The sequence below is a fragment of the Chiloscyllium punctatum genome, chromosome 11, assembly GCF_047496795.1.
Source record: "Chiloscyllium punctatum isolate Juve2018m chromosome 11, sChiPun1.3, whole genome shotgun sequence".
Classification (NCBI taxonomy): Eukaryota; Metazoa; Chordata; class Chondrichthyes; order Orectolobiformes; family Hemiscylliidae; genus Chiloscyllium; species Chiloscyllium punctatum.
Genome location: NC_092749.1, coordinates 93477451 through 93494685, shown reverse-complemented (window position 1 = coordinate 93494685; position 17235 = coordinate 93477451). Strand labels below are relative to the sequence as shown.

At 40.3% G+C, this 17235-nt stretch overlaps 1 protein-coding gene across 4 annotated transcripts in view; it reads right to left on the bottom strand.

Annotated features, from left to right (window-relative positions):
- ninl (ninein-like) overlaps window positions 1-17235 on the bottom strand; it is a 157668-nt gene that overhangs the window by 35263 nt on the left and 105170 nt on the right. For 2 of the 4 annotated variants that reach the window (XM_072581295.1, XM_072581297.1), the window contains exons 14-17: window positions 5962-6118; window positions 4109-4230; window positions 3245-3765; window positions 825-1478 (exon numbers count right to left, since the gene is read on the bottom strand). In XM_072581295.1, coding sequence (XP_072437396.1) covers window positions 825-1478; window positions 3245-3765; window positions 4109-4230; window positions 5962-6118 — 1454 coding nt within the window. The remainder of the gene's footprint in view (window positions 1-824; window positions 1479-3244; window positions 3766-4108; window positions 4231-5961; window positions 6119-17235) is intronic. The other 2 variants (XM_072581296.1, XM_072581298.1) reach the window with 2 other exon arrangements.

Genomic DNA, 17235 nt, shown 5'->3' with positions numbered 1-17235 from the left:
AACTTTCAAAGGGAAATTGAACAAACACCTGAAAAGGAGAAGTTATGCAGGACATGGGGAAAGAATAGAGATTGGGACCCTTTGGATAGCTCTTTTACAAATAATGTTCTGCCAAGCTATGAGACTATATTATTCCATGTTTGCTCACTTACTTTCATAAGTTTATTCCTGCAAATGGAATGTTTTAGATGAATGCATGAACAAACACCCTTACTAATTTCAATTTAAACCTCGGAAGACTGATTAGTAAATCAGTTTGGACATTGCAAAGTGCCTGAAAATAACTTGGGCTTCAAGAAATTCCAATTAGAGATTAACAGATGCTTCTCATGAATTGAAGCAGCTGATGCAAGAGCACCTCCAAAGCACTCAAGAGGTCCTTCAAATTCCACAGCATATTGTCTTTGAGGTATATTTTCATCTTGGAATCTGAGCAGCTTGCTTTATATTGGCAGAGTTTCTGATCACTGTATGATTAACTTCTTCTGCTCATCCACAGCGAGAGCAATGGATATAAACAATAGGTCCAGAGTACAGTCAGAAAAGGTAGGAAGTGACTACATGTAAACCTGCAAACTAGCAGTGACAAGGCACAATGGCACAGAAAAGGCAAACCTGATGACATTGCAGAAACCTCATTCTTGAACAGTTGCCAAGGATGAAGAAATCAGTTTTAATTGTTGACAAAAAGAAAGCAAGGTTTGCATGCTCGATTTCGATTAACAGGAGATTAACTGTCAGTTCATGATTAGGATGCAATTCTTGTGATTAGTAGCAGAAGTAATGTGGTCATTAGCGATTCGAAGATAATTATAATGACAAACCTGTACTTCTTCTCAGTCTCAGCTTCTATCTTAGTTACCAACCTCCGCAGATTCGTTGCCTCATTTTGAAGCACTTGCTCCTTTCTCTCTGACTCATCCATTACTTGCCTCAGTTTTATTTCCATCTCATCTCTTTGCTGTTTTAAACTCAATATCTCATCTTCTTTATTCTTTAAAAGTGCAAAACACTCTTTATTGGTCGAAGACTGGACGTGGATTCTTTGGTACAGGCAAGGGTTGTCCTCAGTGGGTTTTTCATCAGGATGTGTTAGATCTTCCATGTCGTTCACTCTTCTTAGCTCTTTTACCTGAGCCTTTAAGCTCTCGATCTCACAACTAAGACTGCATATTTGTTCTTTGTACTTAGTTTCCATTTCTTCCCTCTCTATTGCAAATGTTTTGCAGATCTTAGCCTGTTCCTCATGCATCTTTTCTTGCAGGTTTAGCTTTTCTTTCCTGGCCTCATTACAAGTCATCTGCACATGAGACACCCAATGACTTTTCTCTTGACTCTGTTGTCTTGTAAGCTCCTCAATTTTCAGCTCATATCCCTGGATCAGCTGTGTTTTCTCAGACTGATACTTTTGTGTTAAAGCAACATGGTCAGCTTCCAAAAGTGAGAGCTTCAGGTTAGATTCATCTTGTGTTGCCTTCCTAAGGATATTTAAATACTTCTCATTAAACTACAGAAAACAACCTTCAAAACAATTATTTCTGTAAGGGTATTGGGAATATAGCATTTACAAGAACAGCAGTGACTATTAAGCGCTCTCCATGTCACATTACCTTGGATCAGACAGCAAGATATAGATTCAAATTGATGATACCAATCACCCCCTTCCCCAATATTCTAATAGAAATGAATAACATTCACAAAGGGTAGTATTTCACAACCATGGCATATCCCAAAGCACATTATACTTTTGAAGAACAGTCATTGTTTTAATGTAAGAAATGAACAGCTAATGTACATACAGCAAGATTCCATGAACGTAAACGAAATAGTAACTAGATAATTAATTGTTAGTTGAAGGATAAGTAATGGGCAAGAAACCAGGAAGGTCCTGCCTTTTCTGTTCATGTAGTGCAGGATCATTTGCGTTTTTCTAAGAGGACAGACTTTAATGCCTCACCCAAAGGATTGCTCCTCCAAGTATAGAGAATGATGAAAAATTAATTTATGTGCGATCGATCACAAGAAAATATACAGACCAGTTATCTTATTAATTCTTGGGCATGGTGTTAGTAGTATTTATTGCTGAATCAGGATTCAGTAGACGTGCTATGCCTTCTTGAACTACTGCAGTCAGTATGGCTTAAGGTGCAAGTCATTTTTTTTGGCCGGGGAGTTTAGGACTAGAAGTCATAATATCAGAATGAGGCAATCAGCCACTTAGGACCAAATTGAGGAGAAAGTTGGCCTCACAGCACCAGGAACCCGGGTTTGATTCCCACCTCGGACAACTGTCTGTGTGGAGTTTGCACATTCTCCCAGTGTCTGCGTGGGTTTCCTCTGGGTGCTCCGATTTCCTCCCACAATCCAAAGATGTGCAGGTTAGGTAAATTGGCCATGCTAAATTGCCCACAGTGTTCAGGGATGTGTTGGTTAGGTGTATTAATCTGGGGTAGATGTAGGGGAATGGGTCTAGGTGGGTTACTCTTCAGAGGGTCAGTGTGGACTTATTGGGCCAAAGGGCCAGTTTTCATACTGTAGGGATTCTATATCATTCTATTCAATATCAAATTTCTTCACTTAAAGTGCTGTAACCTTTTGCAATGTTTTATCAGGGCTTAATAGATTTCTGGATATGAAATACTGGAATCAAAGGGTATGTGGATAGTGCAGGCAGATGTAGCTATGATAAAAGATCAGTCACAATCTAACTGAACGGTGGAGCAGGCTTGAAAGGCTGAGTGGCCTACTCCTGCTTCTGTTTATTCCTTTATGCTTCAACTTTGCTGTTACATAGGAATTTACAGGATTCTGACTCAATAACAACGAAGGAATAACGACAGATCAAGTCAGGAGATTGTGTTTCTACGCTCGCAGCCCTCATTCTTGCAGAGGTTGGATAATTCAGGTTTGGGAAATGCTGACTCAAGTGTGAGAAGGTCACCGACTGAGCTACAACTGACACCAACAACAAAAAAGCACTGGAGATCACAACAGGTCAGGCAGCCTCCACTGGGGGGGAAAGAGAGGGAGAGAGAGTAAGCTAACGTTTCAGCTCGAATGGATGCTGTCTGACCCACTGTAATCTCCAGTGTATGTCATTTTCAATACAGATTCCAGCATCCGCAGTAATTTGCTGCTACAACTGATACTGACCTAGATATGTACATTAATCTTCAGTTCCCACTTTGACCTAATGATGCCCCCTTGTGTCTATAGTAAAGAAATACTGTTCACCACAACTTACCTTAATTGCTGCAACTCCTTCTGATGTTGGAGTTTCAGTTCCTTCTCCATTTTAAGTTTCTCCTTCGACAGCCGTAGCTCTAATTCTGACTTCTCCTTGACAAAGGCCTGCTGTTGGGCTGTCCTTTCCCACTGGAACTTTGTTTCCAGTTCTTGTATTTGTAATGCCAAATTTGATTTAGACTGCGCTTTGAACATTTTTATCAACTCTGCGTCCTTCTTCAGCTCCTCCATTTTGCACTTTTCCTCCTGTCCTTTCCTCACCTCTTCTTGCAGGTTTAGCTTGGCTGTTTCATGTCGCCTTAGCAGATCAGCAATGGCTTCCTCCTGCTTGACTTCTGCATCTTGCTGTTGAACACGCAACTCATTCACCACACCCTGAAGCCGCTCCATTTCCCGTTCCCTGGTAACACGCTGGTCCTCCAGTTCGCTGATCTCAATCTTAAAGCTTTGTTCTACGTACTTCCTCTCTTTCTCAAAATTCCTCTTCATCAGTTCAATTTCTCTCTCATAATAATTTACCTGCAAGATAAGCACAACATTATCCCACCTTTAGTTTCAAAACTTGAAGAACGATTGCAGCAGAATTGGACTGAAGCAACTAATGCTTTTCAGTTTTTCCACTACGTAAAACGTTTTCTTTCTCTCCCCAGGAGATGTCCCATTAGCCCTCAATCTTGTTGGCTTCAGTAGCATGAATAAGTTGTATTTAAATCCAAAGCTTTTTATGCATTTTCAAATGGATATATTTGATTTTCTGGAACTTGTTGTCATGAGGCTGCCCTTTGGTCTAAAAATTATGCATATTTACTGTATAGGGGAAGGGTAGGAAGTGAAGAAGTGTGAAAAGACTAAAATTACTTGCCTTTGTTTCCAATTGTATTTTAAGGTCTTGCACTTCCTCTTGATGCTGCCTTCTGAGTTGCTCCATTGCCATCTCTGTTTGGATGCTAACGTTGGCACATTCACTTTCTAGGGAAGCTTCATCTGTTCAAAAAATATAGCTATGAAGTTCAACATTTTGCAAACAAAGCACTATAAAGCTTATTTCTAGGGAAATGGGCAAACAGAGAAGTTGTTCAACTTATGTAGAACTTTGTCGGACCATTTAGAACTCTGTGCATAGGTGCCCATATTACAAAAAGGACACAGGTATCACTGCATATGATGAGAAAGAGGTTTGTAAGAACTGAGAGTTTGTAACCATCAGAAAAGATAAAATAGCTGAGCACTATATTTTGTGAGAGAGATTGCTGAAGATGTGACCTGATGAGCACTTTTAGAATTATGAAGGGCTTTCACAGTGCTAACATAGCAAAGATACTTCCACATTTCTTGTGGGATGATTGGGTGGAAGAATCCAAAAAATTGAGGTCATAAATATAAGATGAAAACCAATACATTCTAATCAGGAGAACATCTTTACCCAGAGAGAGGTCAAAATATGCAACTTGCTACCATGTGGAGCAGATGAGATGAACAGCATAAAAATATTGAAGGGAAAACTAAAAAAAAATTGACACTAAGGATTGGAAGATGTCGGTGATAGTATTGCGGAAGAGCATAAACACCAACACAGACCATTTGAGCCAAATGGCTTGTATCTGTGCAGAGAGTTCAGGGTTAACGTTTCAGGTTGACTGACCCTTCGTCACAACACTTGCTTGCATTCTGAGGAAAGGCCCACCTGACCTGAAACGTTAATTCTGATTTCTCTCCACATACACTGCCAAACCTGCTGAGCTTTGAGTGACTTCCGTTTTTGTTTCTGATTTACAACATGCAACCAACAGTTCTTTTGGTTTTCATTTGGCTTATATCTTTGTTGTATGTTCTAAGCAATTCTATTTCATATATAATTTTACAGCCAACAGCTGTAATATATGCTTCAGAGCTGGTTGAAAGAAAATGAATTGTTGGAAATTCATGGAATGCAAAGGTCACAGGTAAACAGATATTTCACAATCAGAAGGAGTTATTGAAACAATGATGAAATGGCACCTAGAATATGGTGTGCAATTCTGTACCTCCTTGCCTAGAAGGAGATAAACTTGCCCCAGAGACAGTGCAGCAGACTGGGATAGTGTGATTGTCCTACGATGAGAGATTGAGGAGTCTGGGCCTGTATTCTCAGGAGTTTAACTTAGATAAATAAGAGTTGCTGTATTTTGGTAGGGCAAATCAGGGCAGGATTTATACACTTAACAGTAAAGGTTCTGGGGAGCATTGCCAAACAAAGATATCTTGGGGTGCAGGTTCATATTTCCTTGAAAGTGGAGGTGCAGGTATACACAGAGTGGTGAAGACAGCATTGGTACGCTTGCCTTTATTTTTCAGTGAATCGAGTAAGGAGCTGGGAGGTCATGTTGTGGCTGTACAGGACATTGGTTAGGCCACTTTTGGTATAATGCATGCAATTCTGACCTCCCTGCTGTAGGGAGGATGTTGTTAACCTTGAAAGAGGTCAGAAAAGATTTACAAAGATGCTGCTGGGATTGAAGGGTTTGAGCTATAGGAAGAGGCTAAATAGGCTGGGCATTTTCCCTGGAGCATTGGAGGCACTACTCATCTCCCAAAGTCATTCTCAATGTGAATACCGACTCACAATTTTACGCCGTACACACTATCCTTCGCTGTGCTAACCATACATCATAATACATGGGAAAGATGAGAGGAGATAGAGATTGAGGGGGCTAGGGTCAACCTGCTATCACTTACCAGGACCAGACTGGCACCTGGTGACCCCGCCATCAGTGCCTAAACAAATGGGATTCTTCACCCTCTTATTACCCACAATGCTCCGTTTTCTGTGGTGCAGCTGTGATTGAAGCAACTCCATTTTAGATTGTAGCTCATCATTCTGGTCGCGTAACTCCTGTAGGAATGAACAATTTTTTTTATTTTAGGAAAAACAAGGGGCCAAAGGGCCTGTTTCCATTCTATATTATCCTACTACTCTATGAAAAAAAAGTTTACGAAAACCAGCTCCAGAATTGAGGTGACTGGGTAATACTCACTAATCACATCTGCTGTAAGTGACTAGATTTGATTTTCACACATACTTTGTATGGTGCAACTATTTTCCATTCTGTATTTTTCTGGACAAATAATTCTGCTATACCCTATTTCTTGTATTCTGGTCACAAATTCAGAAAATCTCAAGATGTACTCTACCTCCAACTCATTGGCCAACTCACTACGACTGAGATGAGGGGCAAGTGGTCGCCAAGAAATATGTTTTTTTTAATATCAAGTGCCTGTGAAAGCAGCTGGGACATGAATATCTTCCATGCTCACAAAACACACTACTAATCTGGGTCTAAACCACATACGTGACTTAAAGGGAGGCAAAATTATCAGCATTAGGCAAGTCTCAGAGAAGGCCAGAAAGAGCCACATGGTCAAAGTAAGGAAACTACACCACAGAGAGATTGAATCAGTGAGGAATTTGGGTCAAAATGAGAGAGATGCTTAATTAATGATTGCTCCAAGAAATAAAGTCTCTAGGGAGTGAGGGGTGAGCAGGAGAGGCAGGAGAGGAAATCAGGAGGCCCTCCTGTATTTAGACCAAAGATGTTATGACATTCCCATGTACAGGAAAAGCATCTGATTGGCGAGTAGGTTCAGTCTTTAAAGTGAAAGTTGGGTATTAGTTTGGATTTAAATGTCTAGATGTCCCAGACAAACTCTTCGGCTGAAAGTGTTACCAGCTGCACAAGCTCGAGTTCCAGGCTTCAGAACTGGAGCAACGGCTGGAGTCACTGTAGCGTATCTGCAAGGCAGAGCACAACATGTTAGAGAGATAGTCACACTGCAGATTACACTGTATAAACATGATTTGGAGATGCCGGTGTTGGACTGGGGTGTACAAAGTTAAAAATCACACAACACCAAGTTATAGTCCAACAGGTATAATTGGAAGCACTAGCTTTCGAAGCACTGCTCCTTTATCAGGTGGTTGTATCTTACAATAGCTTTGTAACCGTATAAGCTGACAGAGAATGGGTGACCACCAGGCAGGCTGGAAAATAAAACAGGTTCATAATGCAGCGGTCCCCTCAGTCTATCCTGCTTGCTAATCAGCATTCCATTTTGGAAACTGATGAGGGCGATGGTTGCTCAGGAGAGCGCAGACAGAGCTAAGCCCATGAGTCCACAGATGACTAGGCTGTACAGGGAAGGAGGAAGAGGAATGAGAGAACAATAGGATTCCACAGTCAGGGGATCAGATAGTCATTTCCATGCATGAAACATGATTTCAATATGAAGTGTTGTCTCCCTGGTGACAGGGTCAATAATGTCACAAAGCAGCTGCAGGACATCCTTCTGGGGGAAAGGGTTTAGCCAGAAGTCATGGTCTACATTGGTACCAATAATATAGGAAGGAAGAGGTCCTGAAGGCAGTTTTCAGAGAGATAAGAACAAATTAAAAAGCAGGACTTCAAGTAATCTCAGGACTAACCTCAGTGCCATATGAGCATAAGAACAGGAGGATTGATTGAACTTGTGGCTAGAGAATTGGTGCAGGTGGAAGAGAAGAATTGGTATTGGTTTTGGAGCAGGTGAGACCTTATGAGCTGAACAGCTTACACTTTAATGGAACCAGGACTAGTAGTCCTGCAGGGAGGTTTGCTAGAGCTGTTAAGGTGGGTTTAAGCTAGGGGATTGGAACCTGAGGTGCAATCTATATTAGAAGGAGGTAAAGCTGGTAACACGAAGAAAGTCAAAAAGATGATGCTTGGGAGACTAGAAGACAAGGAAAAGAAAGACAAGCACGAGTATACTTTGAAAGTGGAATGATGTCAAAAAGATAAACACACTCCACCTGAAAGCAGTTAGTATTCACAACAATGTAAACAATCTCACAAACTGAGATATATTGGCATGGGCTAATTGCTTTTACAGAAACATGGCTGCATGGTGACCAAGACTGAGAACTAAACACTCAAGGATATTTGTCAGTTATGAAGGAAAGACTAGCAGGAAAAGATGGTGGAATTGTTCTGATGGGATCAGTACATTAATAAGGAGGGTGGCAGACTGGAATGACAATGTGTGGAATTTATTTATTTGGACAGGTTTCTAGAAATGTGCTCAGGATGGTTCTCTAAAATAATACATTAAGGAGCCAACTAGAGGACATGCTGTTTCATGAATAATGAAAAGGGCTAGTTAATAATCTTGTTGTAACAGAATCTTTACGGATTATTAACACAAATTGATAGGATTTTACATTACATTTGAAAGTTTGATCTGAAGTAAGGGTGTTAAATTTGAATAAAGGAAATTATGAAAGCAAGAGACAAATTGGCCCAGGTAGATTTGGAAAATACATTAAAAGACATAACTGTACACAGCCAATGGTCAGTCTTTAAAGAATTACTACATTACAGCAACAATATATTCCTTTCAGGTGCAAAATCTCAAAAAGGTAGCAAACATCACCTCACAATTTAAGAGGGGAGTGAGAGAGAAAACAGTGAACAACAGACCTCTTAGCCTTACATCAGTACTAAAGATATGCTAGAATCTATTACAAAGAGTGGGATAAATAGATACCTAGCTGGTGATCCAATTGGGTACAGTCAGATTGGATTTCTGAGTAGGAAATCACATTTGATTATCTTATTGGAGTTTTGAAAATGTTATGAACAGAATTGATAAAGGAGAGCTGATAGACATGGCATACTTGGATTTTCAGAAATCTTCCATGAACATCCATCATAGGAGGCTGATTAAAAACATTGAAGTACATGGGAATGGGAATAATTAATGATTGGCTAACAGACAGAAAACAAACAGTAGGAATAAATGGATTATTCTCTCATTGGTAGGCTGAGACTAGTCAGGTACTGCCAGTATCATTACTTAGACCTCAGCTGTTCACAACTTATAACAATGATTTGGATGTGGAAATGAAATATAACCTGCAGATGATACAAAGCTAAAGGGGAATGAGTGTTGGGAGGAAAATATAAAGCAGCCTCAGATAATTTGGCCAGGCTTAGTAAATGAGCAAGGATGTGGCAAATGGAATTTAATGTATAAAAATGAGAGGTTATGTACTTTGAGAGGAGAAAGAGACATGCAGAGTATTTCCTAAATGGTAGATGCACAAAGGCACCTAGGTGTCCTTGTCCATAAGTCAATGAAGGCTAACATGAAAATGTGGGTCAACTATTTGGAAGGCAACTTGAATGCTAGCCTTTATTTCAAGAGGGTTTAATCAAACATAGAACAATACAGCGAAGAACAGGCCCTTCGGCCCTCAATGTTACACCGACCTGTGAACTAATCAAAGCCCATCCCCCTACACTAGCCCATCATCATCCATATGCTTATCCAAGGACTGATTAATCGCCCCCAATGTGGCTGAGTTAACTACATTGGCAGGCAGGGCATTCCACGCCCTTAACACACACTGAAGAACCTACCTCTGACATCTGTCTTAAATCTATCACCTCTCATTTTGCAGCTATGTACCCTCGTACAAGCCGGCATCATCAGAGGAAAAAGACTCTCTCTGTCCACCCTATCTAATCCTCTGATCATCTTGTATGTCTCTATTAAATCCCCGCTTAGCCGCCTTCTCTCCAATCTGAACAGTGCCAAGTACCTCAGCCTGGTAAATCTCCTCTGCATCTTTTCCTTCCTGTAATGGGGGGACCAGAACTGTACACAATATTCCAAGTGTGATCGCACTAATGTTTTGTATAGTTGCAGCATGACATCACGGTTCCAGAACTCAATCCCTGTACCAATAAAACCTATATGCCTTCTTAACAGCACTATTAACCTGGTGGCAACTTTCAGGGATCTACGTACATGGACATCAAGATCCCTCTGCACATCCACATTACCAAGAATCATTCCATTGACCCAGTATTCTGCCTTTCTGTTATTCTTCCCAAAGTGAAACACCTCACATTTATCTTAATTGAACTCCATTTGAAACCTCTCAGCCCAATTCTGCAGTTTTTCCAAGTCCCTCAACCTGCAACATTCTTCCACACTGTCTACCACTCCACCAACTTTAGTGTCATCTGCAAAGTTATTAACGCATCCACCTATGCCTGCATCCAAATCATTTATAAAAATGACAAACAGCAGTGGTCCCAAAACAGATCCTTGTGGCACACTAGTAACCAGACTCCAGGCTGAATATTTCCCATCAACCACCACTCGCTATCTTCTTACAGAAAACCAGTTTCTAATCCAAACTGCTAAATCACCCTCAATCCCACGCCTCTGGATTTTCTCCAGATGCCTACCACGTTGAACCTTATCAAAGGCTTTACTGAAGTCCATGTACACCACGTAAACCTTCATCTACATGCTTGGTCACTTTCTCAAAAAACTCAATGAGGTTTGTGAGACACTAACTGTCCTTGACAAAACCATGTTGACTATATGCAATCCAATTGTTGCTTGCTAGGTGATTATAAATCCTATTTCTTATAATCCTTTCCAAAACTTTTCCTACAACAGACATAAGGTTCAATTACCTGGGTCATCTCTACTGCCCTTCTTGAGCAAGGGCACAACATTTGTAATCCTCCACTCCTCTGGTACTAAACCTGTAGGCAATGATGACTCAAAAATCAAGACCAAAGGTTCTGCCATTTCCCCTCTAGCTTCCCAGAGAATCCTCAGATAAATTCCATCTGACCAGGGGACCTATCTACTTTCACACTTTCGAGAATTGATAACACTTCCTCCTTACTAACCTCAATCCTTTCTTGTCTAATATCCCATATCTCAGTATTCTCCTCTACAATATTCTCCTTTTTCTGAGTGAAAACAGATGAGAAATATTTGTTTAGCACCTCTCTGACCTCCACAGGGTCTACATACAACTTCCCATTTCTGTCTGTGACTGGCCCTTTTCCTACCCTAGTCATCCTTTTATTCCTCACATACCTATAGAAAGCTTTAGGGTTCTTCTTTATTCTACCTGCTAAAGACTGCTCATGTCCCCTCCTTGCTCTTTTTAACTCTCCCTTTAAATCCTTCCTAACTAACCTGTAACTCTCCATTGCCTCATCTGAACGATCTCCTCTCAACGTCACATAAGCCTCTCTCTTCCGCTTAACAAGAGATACAATTTCTTTAGTAAACCACAGTTCCTTTACCTAATCACTTCCTCCCTGCCTGTTAGGGACATACCTATCAAGGACACACAATATCTGTTCCTTAAACCAGCTCCACATTTCAATTGTCCCCATTTCCCTGCATTTTGCTACCACATTCTATGCCTCCTAAGTCTTGCCTAATTGCATTATAAATTGCCCTTGCTCCACCTATAACTCTTGCCCTGTGGCATGTACCTATCCCTTTCCATTGCTAAACCAAACGTAACCCAATTATGGTCACTCGCTCCAAAGTGCTCATCTACCATTAAATCAAACATCTGGCCTGGTTCATTACTAAGTACCAGATCCAGTGTGGCCTCCCATCTTGTCAGCCCTTCGACATACTGTGTCAGGAAACCCCTCCTGTACACATCGAACAAAAACTGATCTATCCGACGTAGTAGAGTTATAGCATTTCCAGTCAAGTACAGGAGTAATGAACTCTTGTTTCAAATCTATAGGAGCTTGGCTAAACTGCAGCTGGAGTTGTGTGCGCAGTTTTGGTCGCCTTAACTCAGGAAAGAAAACTATTGCCATACAGAGAGTGCAACAAAAGTTCAGCAAACTTGTTGCAGCCCTTGCAGGGTATTTTTTATATGACATTCGTTCTACTGGTTACGGTTTGTTGCAACAAACATTATATTAGACAAATGGGCAGGAAACTAGGCACCAGGGTACATGAGCACCAACTAGCCACCAAAAGATTTTACCAACTATCACTGATATCCATACACACAGACAAAGAGGGACACCAGTTCAACTGGGGCAATACATCCATCCTGGGACAGGCTAAACAAAGATATGCACAGGAATTCCTGGAGACCTGACATTCAAACTGGAATTTCATTAACATACATGTTGATTTGGACCCCGTTTACCAATCCCTCAGAACAGAACAGGAAGTGATATCACCCACCACAGAACAAGACAAATAAAAAGCGGGACAGAACACCAACACCTTATTAGAGGCTCAATGATGATGTTACCTAGCATGGTGATGAAATGACTGAAAACAAATCTACCAGCTCAGCTAGCAAACTTACAATTATATTCCTTAGAACCTTTTTCTTTAACAAAACTTTGTTCACCTGATCCAAGAGCTCCTTACGTGGCTCAGTGTCATACATTGTTCTATAATGCTTCTGTTAAGTCCATTGATAGGTTTCATTATGTCAGTGGTGCTATATAATTATAATTTGTTATCGTCAGTGTCAGCAAAATACTCTGGTGGGTCTATTATTGAACATTCCAGTCGACAGGTAGCGTTGAGTGCCACCAGCTGATTTATGAAAGCTGATCCAATCACTATGAATGATGTTGTCAAGCAGCAGGATGCAGAAGGGAGCTCTGGGCATCTGTGAAGTTCCTATACAGGGGCCAGACAGCAATACGTAGGAGGAACCAGGATAAAGCATTGTCAAGGAGGTAACCACAGAAGATACCCCAATGTTAAACATAGCAGAAAGTGAAGGAAATTAGGAGATGGGGGGCGGGGGGGGGGGGGGGTGGCGGGAGAATACCAAGCTAGGATCAGAGTAAATGATTTTTAAAATTTATATATCTGATGTTTAGGCTAGATAAAAGGCAGATCGAGAATATGGAGATGAAGTCAATTACATAACACTTTATAGCACAAGACCTGGCCATTCAACACAAAGATCTGTGTCACTGTTTCCACTCCACATGCACTCATCTCCCTTATTTCATCACACTCCATCATCTCCTTATGGTCCTTTGTCCCTCATGTACTTATGGACTTATCTTGCTTCCCCTTAAGCACATTGAAGTACACAGAGCATTCAATGTGGGACCAAGTTGTACATTCTCACTCAGTAAAGACATTTCTCCTGTATTTTGCTTGACTGGATTTATTACTGACTGCCTTGCACATTGGGCCAATAGTTTTGTATCCCTGCAGGTAGAACCACTATTTTCACATCAACATTAAGAGTCTGTCCAATAGGGTGAATTTCTTAAATCAGATCATTGTTCCATGCATTCTTTGAGAGGAAGGAGCACTAGACCTCTCAACTATACCATTTTTAAGGAATTAGGATTTCTATAATATTTTAGATTTGACCAGTCTTAAAGTGCTGTTCCTGGGCATAGAGCCAGGAAGTAATAATTGTAAGAGAAGGAATTGGGATTAAAGGTACAGGAATTTTCTGAGTAGATGGGGATGATGGGAAAGATGTTGAGTGAATATAGATTGAAGTAGAGCAATGGGAGTAGTGGGTGGTGGGGGAATGGAGCAGGGTCTAGAGAAGATTTATCTACTTAATGGCTGTATTAGGAGCTTCAAGATATTAACAGTTATTTTTCTAGACTGAATAATTGTTAAATTAAGAATAGTTCTATAAAAGTTCCAAGTTCCAACACCCACAATGCAACAACATTAAACATTAAAGAAAAGAGAAGGAACAAGAACTTAGAAAAACATATCCCTCTACAATTAACTGGGCAGACTCAAGATCTAGCAATGCCTATTCAGGGTAATTAAATATTAAAATCTGAGTCTGTACAAGGGGCATCTAAACAAAACCAGTGAGGATTCTTGGAAGATCTATAGCGAATACTAGGACCAGTATTAATAAAGTACAAAATAGTTGCTATCTTATCATCTTTCTGCATGCTTTTTCAAACAACTGCAAGGTATTACAATCAACTGAATTCCCATGTTTTGAAGAAAATGTTGGCAAAATTGCAAAACAGATACCACTGTTTAAGATCTGCTAAAACTCATTATCGTGATTCTCACAAGGTCAACCAGGTGGACCTCAGAGAATATGACTGGGGCTGTTAATCTGGTCCGATAAAAATAGGAGTGTCAGCCTGTTCATTCTGAGAGCTGGCTCTGAGGAAGCTAGATCAGTGTCAAGGATATCCATGTGTAAGTAAAAGATGACTTGGTGATGTGATACCAGCCTCTGTGGAGTTATTTCACTCATTACTGTAAAATCAAAAAGAGTAATAGAGATGTACAACATGGAAACAGACCCTTCGGTCCAACTCGTCCATGCCGATCAGATATCCTAACCTAACCTAGTGCCACCTGACAGCACCCAGCCCATGTCCCTCCAAACCCCTCATATTCATATACCCATCCACGTGCCTTTTAAATATTGCAATTGTACTAACCTCCACCATTTCCTCTGGCAGCTCTGTGTGTGGAAAAGTTGCCCCTTAGGTCTCTTTTATATCTTTCCCCTGTCACCCCAAACCTATGCCCTCTAGTTCAGGACTCACCCAACCCAGGGAAAAGGCTTTGTCTATATATCCTATCCATGCCCCTCATGATTTTATAGAGGTTTATGGATGGATAGGATATATAGACAAAGTCTTTGAGATGAAGGTCTGCAGAAAGGTTTTGTTGTCAAATTGGAAAGTCAAAACATTTGAGTATTGACCTTGTCAGTTTCAAAGCAAGACTGGGGTGAAGATGATCACTTCAAAGGGGCATAGATGTTTTAGGTACTTTCTGTCATGTTTTCAATTTTTACATGGGTTACTGGAAATGGGAAAGGACAAGGAGCAATGAACAAAACAAGATTATTTTTGGAGAGTTTGAGTTGTACTTTAAAAATACAGAAAAAATATGAACTGATTAAAAAAAAATTAAATTGAGTAATGCTCACCTTCACTCTCTAGTAATTCCAAAAGGAAAGCATTAGAATAAAGAGAGAGATAGTGGACAAAGTGAGTAGAGGCACAGCCTCCTTTTATAAAGAAACATTATGTTTGTTGTGGAATTTGTATAAAGTACAATTTAACCCTTTCCTCTGTCCAGACAAGAAGAGAGGTTTAAGAGTAACATCAACAAGAGATATTTTCCACTAGCAACTATATTGTTGCTCAACTAGATCAACAATACTTTTAATGTTCATTTGACTATAGGATCTGCCCAAAACTAGAAGCATGGTTACTCGGTTTTACAAATACAGTAACAATTTTTTTTTTTAAATGTCTTAGGTTAAACGGTGATAAAAACAATAACTGCAGATGCTGGAAACCAAATTCTGGATTAGTGGTGCTGGAAGAGCACAGCAGTTCAGGCAGCATCCAACGAGCAGCGAAATCTCGCTTGGATACTGCCTGAACTGCTGTGCTCTTCCAGCACTACTAATCCAGAATTAGGTTAAACTGTATTAAGGTTTTTTTAAATGAAGCATATTAACAAGCCAAATTTTAGGTACAGCCACCATCTAAACAAGACTCACCAACATCTAATCCTTGTGAAACTGAACGTCCCTCAAAGAAGATGTTACAATGATCAGATTTGGAGGCTTTTAATTCCAATCAACACTCTACCAACTGCAAAGACTGACATTAATTTCATAAAACTTCATTGGAAGATATTTGATCAGTGCCAACTAGAGTGCTAAAAAAGAAATGCAGATGAAAAGCGCTGGCTCTGCAAAGTGAATGAATAAATAGACAAACGCAACAGATAAATGTCTACATGTCAAAATTTTAATAATTGCTATTAGACTTGCTTCATTAGCATTATTAAGTAAATTAATATCTTCTACAAGTTGAATTCCAAGACTTACAGAAAGGAATCTTTACAGTTCTGCAATTTTTACTCATTCATGTACTTTAGATAGAATTTTACCAATCAAAACAGACTGTTGGATCCAATGGACCCACCTCACTTCCACATATTGCTATTCTCCTCATGTACTTATCGAGCACTCAACAATTACAATACAACACAGGAACAGGCCCTTAGGCCGTCCAAGCCTGCACCAATTCCTAGACCTTATTTAGGCCCACTACTTATTGCCCATACACAGTTTCTATCCCTCTGTTCGCCACTCGTTCACACCTTAAATGTTGCTAACGTGTCAGCTTCCACCACCTCAACTTGCAGCATGTTCCAGACACCCACCAAACTCTGAAATACCTTCCCCGCACAAAGCTTTTTTGTCAGCAAGACTGAGGTCATCTGTCAGCTGCCTTTGCTGCTTCCTTCCTTTTCTGAAACAAAACTTCGCCTTAGCTTTCCTCTGCACTAATGCAAAACTTCTTCTGTCTGCCATTTCTCCCTAAGTTTCCCTCAAGCTGTCTCTGCCCTCACCCCATTCTTGAGACTGATTGCTCAATTTAGCTCCATGGTCCCATCTTATTTGATATTTTTCAAGGCTTTCTCTCCTCAGAGAAGAGTTTACTGTCCCCACCCTTTTCAAACAGTCATAATGACCACCTTATCAAAAGCCCCACTCTTGTTGCATCTGATTTGAGGCTGAATACCTCACCACCAAGATCACCTATCTCCACCTTTATAATATCACCTTCAGCTTATATGCCACTGAAACCTTCATCCATATCACTGTTACCTCCTGACTGGATTATCCAATATATTCCTGAACAGCCTCCCAACTTTCCAAACCCCATATGCTGAATTTATCTAAACTTCTGCTGCCATATTCTAAATCATAACTAGATCTGTTCTCCCATTACCTTGTACTCACTGACTTATATTGGCTCCTGTACAACTCTAAAATTCTCATCATAATTTGCAGACATTTCCATAACTTGGCCCCACTACCTCCATAACCTCCTCCAGTGATGATACCCTCCAAAGATCTTTGTTCTCCTTCAATTCTGCTCTCGTGCCAGCCCTGATATTAACTGTTTCACCACTCAGTATCATGCCTTAGCAGCTGTAATTCCCTCCTCAAGTCCCTCCACATTCCCACCTCTCTCCTCCCTTTAAAATATTCAGGAAAATCTCCCTTTTGACCAGGTTTTCCTTCAAACGTTTCAATGTTTCACGTAGTTTTATCAAACACACAAAATACGACGATATGTTTCAATAAAGCATCTTGGGACATTTTACTGCAAATAAACAGAAACAAAG